Genomic DNA, 16,710 nt, shown 5'->3' with positions numbered 1-16,710 from the left:
TAAAGGAACAATTTGGACAAGAGTCCGGGTACATTGACCTGTGAGATGCATGCAAAAATCCACATGGTCATCAGTAGCAGCAGGGGTGGAATTCTTGCAGGAGCTCCTGTGCATGTTAGGCCACACACCCCTGATGTAACCAATCCTCCAAGAGCTTACAAGGCTCTTTTTTGTAAGCTCTTGAAGGATTGGCTACATCAGGGGTGTGTGGCCTAACATGCAAAGGAGCTCCTGCTAGAATTCCACCCCTGAATAACAGTGCTCTGGTAAACCACGAGTGCAGAGCAGTACACTCTCTTTCTCCTTCTCTCTCTCTCCCCTGCCCCCTACATGAATCCCCCCAACCAAACTCTTTTTGACCCTCAAGAAAGAAGATTTCAGCCCCCCAGATACCTGCCGTCTGCTAACGAACAGATCACTATCTCCTTCCGCACCGCCCCGGTCCAACAGTGCCGGATTTAATCCCACGCTCTTCCGTCCCACAATGCACCCCTTCCCTATCAAATTGGGGCTTTTCAACACTGAAAAATCCCTAGATATGTGGAAATTGCTAGAAGGAGCTAATCAGCAAAAGCCAAAATGGTTTGCGGTGTGCAGGGAGAACTAATCTCCCCGAATCTTGCTACATACATATTGCTATTTGTGGGCCTGTTTAGCCCACTGCCTGCAATCTGGGCGCGCTGTTTCCCAAGCTCCACTACCCACAATTTGCTCAGAAGGACAAGTCCCTTTATCTGCTGCTATGCCGCTTCCCCTTTGCCGTGGGAAGTTTCTAAATATTCCGCCAGAAAGGAAAAGGCAGTAGGGGGAAACGCTACGCAAAAAAACAGAGAGGCGCATGACCCAGAAGGAACAGGACTCGTGCAAAACTCCCAGAGGGGATTATGAAACTTCCTTTTCAGCGTTTCCAGCCTCCAGATCGCAAGATACAAAAGCCACCCGCGTCGCTGCCACTGAAAAACCTGACGAGAAATTTGAGGCAAAGCTGGAAGAGATGGGGGGGGGGAGATGGATTAATTTGCAACAAGAAGAGCCCTCCCGCCCTGTCCCCAAGCCAACGCTGCAGAAGGTACAAGCGACAAACGCCTTAAGGCTCACGGCAACAGGCGGTGGGGACAGGGGAAGCAAACACACACACACAAACAGTGAACATCTGCCAAGCCAAGCCAACTCGCAGACAAACTGCTATTTTCAAACAAGCAGCAATTTCCATATAGGCTACGAAGGGCGCGTGCACACATGCACACCCCCTGCACAAGCTATAAAAAGCAAGCACTAATCAGAGGCTCCACTATGCTTAGCACACTGCAAGCTTTCAAAAGCCACGGCGCCCCCACCCCTGCACCCTCCTGGGCAGCGCATTCTTAGCTGCTTTAGACATACCTCTCAGCCTGGAAGAGACTCAAGAAGAAATACTGGGCGGGCTGATTTTAATTGCAGGGGAAAGCGGTGGGTGGGAATTGAACAGGGATGCACATTTATTAACCGGCTGTTTGACTGATAGGTTTCATTGGGAAGGAAATCTCGACGAGGCATCGCAAAATTTCTCACCACCACAACGGCTCTCGAGGCCTTACTTCGGGCAGGAATTCGTCTACCCGACTTGCCAGATGCAGTGCCACAAAAGACGGTGTCTCCAGTGCAGGGGTGGCTAAACTGTGGCTCTTGAAGCCCCCACTGCCCTGTCAGCCAGTTTGGAGAAGGCATTTCTCTCTTTAAATCCCTTCGCCAAGCCAAGCCAGCCGGTGGCTTGGAGAATGCATTTAAAGTTAAAGTTGCTTTCTTTCCACTTCTCCCTCCCCATCTATTTTCCGTCCTTCCTTCTCAAACATCTGACGTTGATGTTTTGCGGCTCTCAAACATCTGATGATTATTCTATTCTAAGCAAGTTTGGCCTCCCCTGCTCTAGGGGATGGAACTCTAGATGAATTTCATGCCTATTGTGAAGCCGAAATGGGTCTATTCGTGGCTAGGGCAGAGCCCTGAGCGGCCCTACCAACACCTAGGTCACAGAGGGAGTCGGCTTAGGATTCCTGAGGGAAGTATTTCCCAGTACTTCAAGGGCCAGCCCAGCCCCAAGAGAGGACCAGTCGTCGCCCCATGGGGCAAGTACAAGCTGCCAACAGCTGGTGGTCCCTGCGTCCCCCTGCAAGGTGCCCGGCCAAGCTGTGTGTGGCGCAGGGCTGGCTAAACAGGTTGCTTCTCCCTCCGGGGCTGTTTTACTCCCCACCAGTTCAGGTGGGCTTGTCATCCCATCTGAACACAAGATCTAGCCCTATGAAAGATGACACTATGTTAGAGATACCGCCCTCGATGTTACGGCAAGAAGCCGGAAGCTTGTAAATAAAACTTCGTGTAAAAGCAGACGTAGAGTGAAATGTTTAAGAGGCTGGCTGGAAAACTGCAAGACGGAACGCTTTCACCCAGGAATCTGAAATAACCATTTCCAGCTTTGGCCCCAAGAGCCACTGACAAATTTGATACTGGCTCCTAAAAATGGATGCTGGCTTTTACGCTGGGGAAACACTGATCCAGCCAGGGGGTATGTGGTGGAATGGAGTTCTGGCACCTCTTCGTGGAAACAAAATTCTCAAAAACTGAGCGACTTTTTTTTTTTAGCAGAAACGCCCAGGAACACAGCTCCAGCTGGCTTGGCATCAGGAGGTGTGGCCTAATATGCAAATGAGTTCCTGCTGGGTTCTTTTTACAAAAACAAAAAGCCCAGGAAAAATGTATAAAAGTTCATGAGGGCACCTGTGAGTTTCTCCTTCATTTCCCTTTTGAGAGTTCTGGCACTCTTTTTCCAAAGGTCCATCAGTGACTATTAGCCACAGCGTATTGTTGGAACTCTCTGTCTGGGACAAGTGATGCTCTGCATTCTTGGTGCTTGGAGTGGGGGGGCACAGTGGGAGGTCTTCTAGTGTCCTGGCCCCACCGGTGGACCTCCTGATGGCACTTGAGGGTCTTTTTGGCCAGTGTGACAGAGGGTGTTGGACTGGATGGATCATTGGCCTGATCCAACATGGCTTCTCTTATGTTCTTATGTTTCTTATGAGGTCCATCAGTGGCTATTAGCCACAGCGTATTGTTGGAACTCTCTGTCTGGGGCGGTGATGCTCTGTATTCTTGGTGCTTGGGGTGGGGCGCACAGTGGGAGGGCTTCTTGTGTCCTGGCCCCACTGGTGGACCTCCTGATGGCACTCGGGAGTTTTTTTGGCCACTGTGTGACAGAGTGTTGGACTGGATGGACCACTGGCCTGATCCAAAATGGCTTCTCTTATGTTTAGGGGGAAAAGCCCTGGATCTGGCCCTTTTGACACCCCAAAGCATCAAGCGGGCAACTGTGACATCCCGCTGATAAGAAAGATCCTTTTGTAGAGCACGGCTGGCTAACAGGAAATAGAAACGCTTGCTGCAGTCTTTAAGGGGACTGCAGCTTTACCCCCGCAAGAGCGATGCTTAGCAATTCATGGGGCAGGTGGGGGAGCGGGTCTATAAGCTCAGAACTGAGAGGTATGACAGCAAGCTCCTCCCCGTGCTTTCTTACCTTCGCGCCCGGGCGTTCAGGTGCTGATGCTGCCCGGTTATCAGGGCGCTCTCCCAAACGGGACTCCCATGGCTGCTCCGGTACCAACTCGCAGCCAGGTGCCCCGGGTAGGTTGGCCCGCTGAAGCCGTGGTCCGACTCCGTCTCGGCGGCCAGCGATGAGGCTGAGCTGCCCATCGCTGCCCCCCCCTGAAGCCTGGCCGGGCCGAGACTTATCCTCAGTTAGGCCCGAGCCAGCGGTTGCCTGAGCTGCAGCATGGATTGGTGTGAAAGTTCCCGAGGTCGGAGAAAGGGAAACTGGTGCAGACTGGGAGGGGGGAGGGCAAAGAAAACACACATACACAAAAACAAAAAAGAAAAAACACAAGAGGCAAGAGGGGAGGAGAGGAAAGAGAAAAGAAAGAAAGAAATAAGGTATGCTTTAAAAAAACAAAAACTATGAAGTGACATTTCTAAGACAGAGAATCTGCCGGAGGTTTCTAGCATGCTACACTCCACTTGTATTATTCGATCTTGGATGGGTCACAGCATCTAAAAGGGCCAGTTTGTAACGTTCCGGTGGGGGTCATGGCTTCGCTACTCTTTTTTGCTCTGCCGTTCAGCCGAGCAGTATTGTAGGCAGGCGGGTAAGAACAAGGCGACACGGAGGTTTCCCAGACTGCGCTCTGCCGCCTCCCCCCCCCCCACGGAGTTCCTCAAATCTCGTATGAGGAGCATTTTAAGTGGCAGAGAAACTTTGCCTGCCTTAGCAGCTTGCCAGCCACCTCCGATCCCTCCCCTCGGATATAAACAGCTGCTGTTCAGGGCACGTCCTAGAACAGGAGTGGCCAAACTTGCTTAATGTAAAACAAAGTAAGAGTCAAGTGCACCTTTAAGACGAACAAAGTTTTATTCAGAACGTAAGCTTTTGTGTGCTCCAAGCACTGCTCACTGTACCTGATTCCTCGTCTGATGAAGCGTGCCTGGAGCACACGAAAGCTTACGTTCCGAATAAAAATTGGTTGGTCTTAAAGGTACACTTGACTCCTACTTTGTTCTACTGCTTCAGACCAACAGGGCTGCCCACTTGGATCCTGCTTAATGTAAGAGCCGCAGAGAATACACATCAGAGGTTTGAGACCTTCAAGACATGAATATCAGAGGTTTGGGAGCAGGCAGGCAGGAAGGAAGGAAAATAGATGGGAGAGGGGGAGAGAGAGGTGGAAAGATAGCAACTTTAAATGCATTCTCCAAGCCAGCAGCTGGCTTGGCTTGGGGAAGTGATTTAAAGAGAGAAATACCTTCTCCAAGTGGGCTGATGGGGACTTCAAGAGCCACACAATGTGTGTGAAAGAGCCACATGTGGCTCCTGAGCCGCAGTTTGGCCACCCCTGTCCTGGAATATACTACATGTAATTCCCATGACTCCCGTCCACTCAACATGCCAGGCCACGGCATCATGTCAGCCAGGCAAACGTATTTTGTCACCCCAGGAACCTGTTCTTCGGCAACATCTAAAGATTCCCAGAGCAGACGAGCGGGGCTCCTTCGACGGGAAAAATAAATTCCAACGCAGAAAGGCTTTTATCTCGTTAATTAATTGTTTTCTAAAGTCCTTCAGTAAATCTAGCACAATGAAAGCTTGCATGCAGAATTATTCTAGAATTAATGTATTGAGAAGGGATAAAGGGGGGGGGTCCCTCTTTTCTCCACTCTCTCATGCGCACCCATATCTCCCCCTACCAAATCTACATCTACAGGGAGTTGGCTGCTGGAATTTAATTTGGAGGAATCAATTTGCATGGGGATTGCAGTCTGCCCTGATTATACTGGCTTATATACTATAGCTCAGGGGTGGCCATATGTGTTAAAGCAGCTTTCTTTCCACCTCTCCCTCCCTCCCTCCCTTTCCTTCCTGTCTCGCAGCTCTCAAACATCTGACATTCATGTCTTGTGGCTCTCACACATCTGACATTGGGCCTTTTCACACTTACTGGTGGAAACCGGAAGGGAGTCGGTATTGTGCCGCTTGCAGTAATCCGAGACAGCGATGGGAGTTTTCATACACATGTTTTTTTCCCCGGTTGGGTTCCGTGATTGAAGCGTGATTGAAGCGAGCCATTTCACACTGTTCCGCTCTTATCTCGCTTCCACCAGCGCCAGCCGGTTTCGCGCCGTTTTTCGCCCGCCGGCGCGCGTGATCTCCAGCTTTTTTTTTTTTTTGGAACGTCAGTTTAGATCGATATAGCGATATATCGCTATATCGACCTGTCAAAACAGCACCACCATAGGGATTGCAACGGAGCCTAGCCATCCCTATGGTGGTGCTGTTTTGACAGGTCGATATAGCGATATATCGCTATATCAATCTAAACTGACGTTCAAAAAAAAAAAGCCGGAGATCGCGCGCGCCGGCGGGCGAAAAACGGCGCGAAAACTGCTCCCGGGTTAGATACTGGACATTTCACACAGCACCCCATAGCGATTTCAACCCGGAAGGAGGGGTTGAAAAGTGGAAGAAGCTGCTCTTTGTTTGTGACGACTCAGGCACGCCTCACTACTGGGACAGCCGCGGGAGTGTGTGAAAAGGTGAGAGTATTTCGGTAGCAGCCAGTTACTGAATCGGGTCTGTCTGAAATGCCAGCAGAAACCCGTTACTGTTCAGTAACTGGCCAGCTGCTATACCGGAATACTTAGGCTGTGTGAAAAAGCTCATTTATTCTATGTGGCTCTTATGTAAAGCAAGTTTGGCCACCCCTGCCATAGCTCCTTGAGTCTTCTCCATGGGATTGTGGGTACAAGTCTGGCTCAGCAGGGCAGCAGGATACAAGCCAGTAACTTTGAGCAGACAGGCAAGAAGGTGCACCTGCATTACAAACGTCTGGTTAAGCAACCGCACAGTCCATAGACTTTGACTAAGTTATTGGCTGAATGCATATTCGTATATGAACATGGTGTACTGGTTAGAGAGGGGGTCCCCAATGTAGTACACATGGGCACCCACCAAGCTTTTCAGGAAGTGGCAGGGCCACTGTAAGACAGAGCTTGCTACTGGCTCTCTGTTTTCAAAGGAAAGAGAATAATCATAGCCACAATAGAAGGTACTGCCACTGGACAATCAAGAAGACAATGTGGGCTTGTGGCTCCATTCTTCCTTTAGTCTTTCTTTTTATTTGCCCTTGTCTTTCTTGTCCCTGCCCTGGCTTTCCTTGATTTCTTTTTATTCCCCTTCTGCAACTCATATGCAAAGCAAGGAGGGAGGTACCGACTTTGGCTCCATCTCCAGAGGCAGCCATTTTTGTTTGGCTCCACCTCTTCCAGAAGATAAAACTCCAAATAAGGTTGAAGTCATTGGGGGGCTGGCTCCACCTCCTGCAGCAGCCATTTTTAAGTGGTACCCGCCATACCCTTGTCAGATTCCTAAACTGCTCACAGGCAGGAAAAGGTTAGAAACTCCTAAGATTAAAGTGGCTCTTTCACATATATTGTGTGGCTCTTGAATCCCACACTGCCACGTTGGGCAGCTTGCAGAAGGCATTTGTCTCTTTAAATCACTCCTCCAAACCAAGCCAGCCGGTGGCTTGAAAAATACATTTAAAGTTAAAGTTGCTTTCTGTTCACCTCTCCCTCCCTCCCTCCCTGCGGCTCTCTATCAACTGACATTCGTGTCTTGCGGCTCTCAAACATCTGATGTTTATTCTATATGGCTCTTACATTCAGCGCCAGCCCAAGAGCACATGGCACCCTAGGCAGGCACCCCCCCCAGCGCTGCCCCCCATGCTCCGTTGCACCCCCCCCCAAGAGCACCGAGGCACGGCGCCCGCCTCCTCCTTCCCTTCCTATCGCCCTCCCCCCGCGCGATCGCAGCACACCATGCCTAGGCCTTGTATTCTCCAGTGCGTCCTTCGGAAGATAAGATGCATGCTGTGTCGTGGCCAACAGTGCCCGGGAGCAACGGAGGGGTGAGAAGGGAAGGGAAAGGAGGGGTGGGCGGCGGCGGTGGGCGGGCAAACTAGGTGCTTGCCTGGGGCACTGGGAGGGGGGGGGAGCCCAATTCGATGCCCCCACCCTCCCGATGCCCTAGGCAAGCGCCTAGTTTGCCTAGTGGGCAAGCCGGCCCTGCTTACATTAAGCATGTTTGACCACTGCTGGTCTAGGATCTGGAAGACTGAGGTTTGAATCTCCGCTCTGCCACACAAATTTGTCAGGTGACCGTGGGAGAGCTGCGCAGAATCAGCCTACCCTTTCACCCGGGGAAGTTCTGAGAGAACGGAGAAGGGGGAAACGTCATGAGCTGCTTTGGGTCCGCATTGGTGGGGGTGGGAAGGGAGAAAATGAGACGTAAACGAACCAAACAAATAAATAAATTTGGGCTCTTGTTATTTCTGTTTATCCTAGGCCGAGCTCGCGACAAGCTACCAGGGGATAACACCAGATAGTCTCCCTTCCAAGGTAAATGGCGGCAGAGGAACAGAAAGCCGCTTCTAAGACAGAAGCTTACATCTATAAATAAAGCAAGTCATTAACAGTGACTTGTTTGTCCGGGAGGATAATTCTCGAGCGCAGTGGAACAGAGGTAGGATCTTAATAAAAATCCCCTTCTCCAAATATCGGTGGCAGAACAGGGGGATTTTAGAAAAGCTTCCGCACGTCTCCACACCCTTTGCTACCAGTGCTTCAAAACAATAAGCTTTTCAAAACAGCTATTGGGCCGCTTCCAGTCGCCTGAAGCACATCCCAGAGATAAAACTCCAAATAAGGTTGACTTCGGGGGAATTAAACAGGTGGCGGTGGGGAAAAGCATATGCCTTTGTTTAAAGGGGTGGGGGGAGAGACACCTCTTACTTGCCGGGGTTTGTGTTGGACCGGCAAAAAGATCAAGGGAGCAATTAGCATAGTGAAAAATAAAGGAGCGAGGAGGAGGGAAAAAATTGCCACCATTGGGCTTATTCGATTACCCACCAGGCTTTGGAGAGGGAGAGAAATTAACTGCAAGAAGGGGGGGGGGATATATTCATAACAGAGGGAGTTAATGGGAGAAAAGAGGCTGGAACTTCAAGGCCCAGATTGAGTGATCTCTGCTCTGAAATTGCTCAGGGGGCAGGGTGGTGGTGGTGAAAGGGAATCAGTAAGCATCGCAGATCTATAGCGAATCCAATCCAACAGACGGTGGTAATTACACTGAATGGGCAAGGATCAGGGGTCGCTGGCAACGTTCCCTCTAAGCTGCAGTCTTGTGAGCAAAAATTCTACTTTGTGAGCGACTGGCATTAAAGTTGTGAGCGGCTGCATAAATTAGTGTGCTCGGGGGTCATCCTTCCTGAGCGAAGACAAAAATGTGTGAGCTGCAGGCTAAAAATCTGTGAGCTAGCTCACACTAACTCAGCTGAGAGGGAACACTGGGTGCGTGCAGGGGGTTGGACTAGATCAGGGGTGGCCCAACAGCAGCTCGGGAGCCACATGTGGCTCTTTTGCACATTTTGCAAATCGGGAGCCCCATGTGGATCTCAAGACCTTCACCGCCCCATCGGCTGGCTTGGAGAAGGCATTTGTCTCTTTAATTCACTTCTCCAAGCCAAGCCAGCTGGCAAATTAACACATTTAAAGTTAAAGTTGCTTTCTTTCCACCTTCTCACTCTCCCATCTATTTTCCTTCCTTCCTTCCTTCCTTCCTTCCTTCCTTCCTTCCTTCCTTCCTTCCTTCCTTCCTTCCTTCCTTCTTTCCTTCCTTCCTTCCTGCCTGCAAACATCTGATGTTCATGTCATGTGGCTCTCAAACATATGACATTTATTCTTTGTGGCTTTTGTGTTAAACAAGTTTGGACACCCCTGGACTAGATAATCCTGGAAGTCACTTCCAAATTTATGATGCTATGACTTCAATTAATGCAATCCAGTGTCTTGTACTGGTTAGAGGAGGGGTCCCCAAACTTTTTTGATCCTGTGGGCACTTCTGGAATTCTGATACTTTGATGGGTACAACTCAAAATGCCTGCTATGGGGGGGGGGGGGGGGGGGCGGAAAGCAGCCACAAAATAAAGATCTTTGTGCTGTATTGGCACCTGCTGCCAAAGCAGTGTTTTTATAATCTGCCCAGCCAATCAAATCTCCAGCGGCCAATCAGAAGCTGTCCTGGGCAAAAGCCCCATCTTGACCCCTGACTTTAAAAAAATGCTAAGTGGGCATCTGGAAAAGTGGAGAGTTTTCACTGGAGACCCTTGATTTAGGATGTACTGGGAGTGGAGAGACCTAGGTTCAAACTTCCCCAGTCTGTCATGAGGAGTTTGGGCCTCACTTCCCTCTCCCTCGCAAACGACGTATGCCACTTTTGAGCTCCTTAGAGAACAGGTGAGATAGAGATGTACTAAATAAAGACAAAGTTAAAGGCCTTTCTTTATCTGTCCAAAAAACAAGATGGATAACATCTGGGCTGGGCTGTTCCCTTCCCAAAGAACAACATCACATATCTAAGACCCACAACCTATTTGTCACTGTGGATCTCATGAACATGTCAGATGGATGGATGGATGGATGGATGGATGGATGGATGGATGGATGGATGGATGGATGGGTGGATCTCATGAACATGTCAATTGAGGTCCTAGAAGCAGTAGCCACAGCAGCCAAAATGGGATTACTTGGGGGAAAGCAGAAAGCAATCTCCCCGCCAATGGCACTGGGTTCCAGTTATGAATCCCTTTCTCAGGGAACTTTTATTGCCAACATGAGCGCCAACTGTATCCGGCATCTAATTCCTGTGAAATGCAGGATTTTTTCTTTTTTTTTTAAATGCACCTACTTGACCAAAAGTAGGAGGGAGGGTGTTTAAAATATAAACAAATATATTTCTTTATTTATGTAGATATTTATAGTCCAGTTTTCTCATCAAAGCCATTCACATCTCTCCTCCGTTTCATCTTTCCGCCATTTTATCCTCCCAACAATCACACTGCAAAGTAGGCTGGGCTGAAAGTGACAGGCCCAAGGCGAACCCAGCAAGCCTCTATGGCAGCGTGAGGATTTGAATTCGGATCTCCCAGATGGGCAAAGATGTTTCACAACACCCCTGACACAATGATGTCATCTGGAAGTGACATCAATGTGTCAGGAATGCCATCTGGAGGTGCTCTGGTATGTAGGTGAAACTCTTATGGGGGTTTTTCGCCCACAAAACCATAGAGTTTTCCCAAATACCAGAGAATCCCCATGTGACATCCTCAACACAATGTCACTTCCAGGTGACATCTTCATGTTGGAGACATCATATGGTGACATCTCTGTTTAGGAGAGGGGTTTTCTGGTCCATGGTAGAGAGGAGCCCCCAAAATTGGGAGAATCCCCTGTTGGGTCCTGGGGGCAGATGGCCCTAATTTCTAATCAAGTTACTAATGCCATGACTGTGCCCTACAAACTATTAAACAGACGTGTTATGCCAAAGGCACAAATTCCTCCCAAAATCCAGGGGTGGTGGCGGAATTCTTACTCCTAACATAGCTGTAGTTATTATGAAGCACAAAGAAAATAACCACCGAATATACTCAGTCGCATGGGGGGGGGGGGTGTTTTGCTGTTTAATTATGAATGTCGCCTGGAGCAGACTTTGCACCTCTCTGCCCCTATTCAACTGCTGAAAATAGCCTGGAGATTTTTGTTTTTTTGTTGTTGTTTTACCCACTGGGCTAACAGACTAGGATTGGCCAAGCATCAATACCTCCTGCCTCATCCTTAAAAAAAGGGGTGTGTGTGGAGGGAAGAATCCCCAGGAAGACAGAAACTCAACGTTCAGAAAACTGAAACTCGGGCAAGAGAGAAGTGGCAATCTGAACCATTAAAGCCATTAAACTAAACCATTAAAACCATTTTTTGTGTGTGCTGACATGCTCAAATGAGGGATGTGGGCTGTTTCTCTCATTATATATACTAACCCACCTTCCACTATACTTTAATGCACCCTGTTTTTCTAATGGCTAACTTATACCATTTCTCTTTTAGAGAAATAGTAACTTATTGCATATACTAATCCATCCTCCACTGTATTTTAATGTCCTTTTTTATGGCAAACTATAATGGATGTTATAACCTCTTGAGAAACCATGCCCTCTATTTAAACTAACAAAGCCAGAATGTTACCTAGATTTATGACACTTCGCACCTACAACAGCAGTCTGCTTTTTATCACCCTCCAGTGTTGTTTCAGCACTGCTTTGTTCTAACACTAACAAGCACAGATCCCTATTTGCGATTCTTTTAATCTGCTAAAAACATTCCCATGACTCTACGTACCAACTCACTGCCCACTTATATTAAGAATTGCTGCTCGCCATTCCCATTTTGTCTGATGAAGTCTGCTTAAGAGCATACGAAAGCTTACGTTCTGAATAAAACTTAGTTGGTCTTAAAGGTGCACTCGTCTACTGCTTTGTTCCGTTAAAGCCTCTGTGAGCGCAGAGCTGTTCTGCCGTGTAAAAAAACAGTACAACCAACCCTTTGGAGATGCTTCCATGATTCTCTGGGCGCTCAGCAGGAGCTGAAAAGACCCAAGTAATTCACCATGCTTGAAAAGAACAACTAAACAGCTCCGCCAGTTGGAGCTCCATGGATCTGGCTGAGACAGGGCACAACCGATCCTTCCCATCGCCGCAAATGTGGGGCTTCTGGACTCCCCCCCCCCAACAATAAAACAGAAGTCAGACTTAGTTGCTTTCTTTCGACGGTGGCAAAGAGTCAACCTGGACAGGACATTACTCCGAAGAAGTTCTGAGAAGGGCAAGAGGAAGACGGAGGATCACCCAGCTAAGCTGAGCCTCACAGACTCTTCAAGGAACCACAGCGCTACTTTCTAGACCAGGTGTCTGGGGTCAAAACCAAAAGAGAAGGGTCAACGTCTTGAGAACCACCCTAATCAGGGGTCCCCTCAAATATCTTTTAATTTTTTTTTTAAATTACGCTATTTATAGTCTGCTTTTCACATGAGACTTTAAGTGGAATACACACAGCGAGTCGGTACAATCGACAGAACAAGACATCCGGTGACCAATTCTGGAACCGCCACAAAGAACTGAAGCACAGCGTAAGTATTCGCGTGACGCGTTACGCGGTGCAGAAATTACGTAACAGGGTCCTACTACCGTAACCTTGTACACAGTAATACAGACCAATCCAGGTTAAGCCTGTGAATCATTTTGTACAGTGCAACTGTTGGGAGTTTGCAAGTTCATCCTTTGGCCATGAAAGAGCTAACTTAGCATGCATGCTAATGTTAAGCTATTTAGTTTAAAATGGATTAGATATTAGGCAGGTTGTTCCTGCTGCAGAGAAGATGATACTATTCACCCAAAGGGTGATTAACATGTGGAATTCACTGCCAATATATATATAATTTTTTTGGCCACTCTGTGACACAGAGTGTTGGACTGGATGGGCCATTGGCCTGATCCAACATGGCTTCTCTTATGTTCTTATTCCAAATGAAGCGAGTTGTAGAAGAAGGACTGCAGATTTATGTCCTGCCCTTCTCTCTGAATCAGAGACTCAGAGCGGCTTACAATCTCCTTTATCTTCTTTCCCCATAACAGAAACCCTGTGAGGTGGGTGGGGCTGAGAGGGCTCTCACAGCAGCTGCCCTTTCAAGGACAACCTCTGCCAGAGCTATGGCTGACCCAAGGCCATTCCAGCAGGTGCAAGTGGAGGAGTGGGGAATCAAACTGAGTTCTCCCAGATAAGAGTCCTCACACTTAACCACTACACCAAACTGGCTCTCTGTTTGAACAACCAACTTTATTGGGGTGCTGTCTGCTTTTAGTTGTATAAACAGGAAGGGGGGTGTTTAAGAAAGTTTATTACCTTATTCTCCCACATACGAGGTTTAACATCCAAACAGCCAACATGGAACTTTGGACTAGTTAGACGAGTTTGTTATTTTACTTCCAAACGTACCCTTTTTCTCCTTTACACAGTAAAGTGTTTTTCTGAAACTAATACACACGTCCAGCTACCTTCTTTGCTCTGCTTGAATATTCCAACAGCAGTCTTATGATCTCCACAAAAAAAGCCCTCTTGAATAGTTCAGTTTTACCTAGTTTGTGCAATTTTCCTGATTTCCCCTGGCAGTCGGTTCCACAAGGCCCCTCCCATACTCTACAAGACAGCCAATCAGGATCAGCCCCTGAATATATACTTGACAGGAAGCAAACCCAGCCCCCCAGCAAATGTATCTGGGTTGAGGTCTTTTATTTATTTACTTCATTTATAACCCCCCCCCCCTTTCTCCCTAGTGGGCACCCAAAGCAGCGGACATCTTTTGCTATGCTTGACACAGTTAGGCATGTATATCAAGTACTTGATGGGCTGTCCTTTAGAGCAGTAGTCTCTAGGGACCAGTTTTGTGGAAGACAATTTTTCCATGGACTGGGGGTGGGGGCAATGGTTTCGGGATGATACAATTGTGCACTTTATTTTTGTGTGGTGGTTAAGTGTGCGGAATCTTATCTGGGAGAACCAGGCTTGATTCCCCACTCCTCCCCTTGCACCTGCTGGAATGGCCTTGGGTCAGCCATAGTTCTCGCAGAGCTGTCCTTGAAAGGGCAGCTTCCAGGGAGAGCTCTCTCAGCCCCACCCACCTCACAGGGTGTCTGTTGTGGGGGAGGGAGATAAAAGAGATTGTGAGCCACTCTGAAATTCAGAGTGGAGGGCAGGATATAAATCCAATGTATTATTATTATTACTACTATATTGTAATATATAATGAAATAATTATATGTCATAGCCCGGTTGCTAACAGGCCATGGACCGGGGGTTGGGAACCCCTCCTACAGAGGATGGTGTGGAGTTGTTTTCTGCTGCCCCAGAAGGGCAGAACAAACAGGTTGAAATGAAATCAAAAGAGTTTTCAGCTAAACATCAGGAAGAACTTCCTGAGAGTGGACAGGCTTCCGCAAGAGTTGGTGGGCGCTCCTCCTTTGGAGGTTTTCAAAGAGAGGCTAGAAGGCCACCTGACAGCAATGCTGATTCTGTGAATTAAGCAGATCATGACAAGGAAGGCAGGAAGGGTTGCATCAGTGTTTAGTTCTCATGGCCCCTTCTTACACACCCAGGGAAATGCCGATTGCCACTCTGGGGTCATGAAGCAATTTTCTCCAGGCCAGTTTAGCCAGGGATCCTGAAGGGTTTGTTTTTCCATCTCCTGGGCATGAAGCGGGGGGCACTGGGGGTGTAGGGGGTAGGTAGTTGTGAATTTCCTGCATTGTGCAGGAGTTGGACTAGATGACCCTGGACATCCCTTCCAACTCTATGAGCCTCTATACCAGGGGTGGCCAATGGTAGCTCTCCAGATGTTTTTTGCCTACAACTCCCATCAGCCCCAGCCACCATGGCTGATGGCTGGGGCTGATGGGCGTTGTGGGCAAAAAACATCTGGAGAGCTACCGTTGGCCACCCCTGCTATATACACAATGCACCACCTCCTCCCTTTTTTATGTACTATCTTTGTACCGCCCTTGCTGCACTGCTGCAGGCCTCCAACAGTTTTCACTGCCTTCAACAGTCCCTTTCCCCCCCCCCCCCCCACATTCAGTTGACTGCATAATCCCACTGTATGGTTTGTTGGAGGTCTTTGCTGTTTGATTGAATTGAATTTTGTTATTTGGTAATCCACCTTGAGTCTCACCGAGAAAGGTGATCTATAAATGAAGTAAATAAAAGTTTTTTTAAAAACCATAAAAATGAGAAACCACCCCATGGGTGGAGTTTTGTCTCCCCCTAAGCAGATGCCCCTAACCTGCTAGACGTCCTTGCACTTTTGAGAATCACTGATGGGGTAGAATTCTAGCAGGAGCTCCTTTGCATATTAGGCCACACACCCCAATGTAGCCAATCCTCCAAGAGAGTACAGGGCTTTTAGTCCAGGGCCTACTGTAAGCTCCAAGAGGACTGGCTACATCAGGGGCGTGTGGCCTAATATGCAAAGGAGCTCCTGCTAGAATTCCACGCCTGATCACTGATATAACTCAACTCTGGAGAAGGAGCAGAACTTTGCTGGGGCCTCATCATAGCGCTTGGCCTTCTCTCCGAAGGTTTTTCCAAAACAGAAAGGAATAGCAATTCAAGCTTATTAAAACGTTAGGTTACTCAACTCCCTTCGATGGCTTTGGAGGAGCGTCATTAGGAGGAAGGCCCTCTGCTGATGAAAAATGATTCAAGAACACAGCCCTTTAAAGTGATTAAAGAATTGGCTTAGGAGAAAAGCTTCAAAGGAGCAGACAGTGTATACTGCCTTTATTTATTTATTTTTTTAAGGCCAGTGTAGGATTGGAAGGATTGCAAAACCCAAAATTGGACTCGGGGAGGGAGGGGGGGACAGGTTCAAATTCTAGCTTGGCCACAGCTTCAAAGAGTGGCCTTGGGTAAGTCACTAAGCAGGCTAAAATCTCACCATGGCTTGTACTTTAATGTCCCCTGTCAGCAATTAAAACTTATCAAGGGTCAATGTTTCTATTCATTATAATCATCACTAGCTAGAGCAGGGGTGTCAAAAATGTGGCCTGGGGATCGAATCAGGCCCCCAGAGGGCTCCTATCAGGCCCCCAAGCCACTGGCTGTCATCTGCTTTCTTCTCCCTCTCTTGCTTCCTTCTGCACCACAGCTTGCTTTGCCAGGCTTGCTCAATCGCACAGGAGCTACAGAGCAAAGTCTCTATTTTCTCCATTGGCTGAGGCTCCTTCCTTGGTGAGGAAAGGGAGAGGGAGAGCTTGTTTTGCCAGTTTCTCTCAACTGCACAGCAGAACTACTGAGCCAAGCCTCTCTTTCTTCTATTGGCTGAGGCTCCCCCCCCTCGAGTCCCCTGGAGAAGGAAGGAAAGAGCCAGAACTTCCTTTGCCCAGTTCCCTGGATCCCATGGGAGAGATACAAAGAAAGCACCTTTAAGACCAACGAGTGCTAATGTTTTAATGTTTTATTTTAGGGTTTTTTTAAAAGAAAATTTTTGTTTGTGTTTCTCTGTGTCCTTTATAACGTTTATATATCTGCTACCTAAATCTTAAATAGGGACACATATGGCCCAGCCTGACATGGCTCAGTCCAACAAAGTCTCATTTATGTCAGATCTGGCCTTCATAACACATGCGTTTGACACTCCTGAACTAGAGATCACTTTTAACCAGAGGTAAAACCCAGCCACGAGCAATTCAG

The 16,710-nt window shown here is 48.2% G+C and overlaps 1 protein-coding gene across 2 annotated transcripts in view; it reads right to left on the bottom strand.

Moving 5' to 3' along the window:
- CAPN15 (calpain 15) overlaps nt 1–16,710 on the bottom strand; it is a 178,761-nt gene that overhangs the window by 114,083 nt on the left and 47,968 nt on the right. Inside the window, exon 2 of one of the 2 annotated variants that reach the window (XM_060260827.1) lies at nt 3,548–3,853. The exons of the other annotated variant lie outside the window; for it this stretch is intronic. Within the exon in view, the coding sequence (XP_060116810.1) occupies nt 3,548–3,723 (176 nt within the window). The 5' untranslated portion in view covers nt 3,724–3,853. The remainder of the gene's footprint in view (nt 1–3,547; nt 3,854–16,710) is intronic. 2 annotated transcript variants of the gene reach the window in all.

Source organism: Heteronotia binoei, chromosome 20 (assembly GCF_032191835.1).
Source record: "Heteronotia binoei isolate CCM8104 ecotype False Entrance Well chromosome 20, APGP_CSIRO_Hbin_v1, whole genome shotgun sequence".
Classification (NCBI taxonomy): Eukaryota; Metazoa; Chordata; class Lepidosauria; order Squamata; family Gekkonidae; genus Heteronotia; species Heteronotia binoei.
Note: the sequence above shows the minus strand (reverse complement) of the source record. Positions and strands in the feature narration are given on the sequence as shown.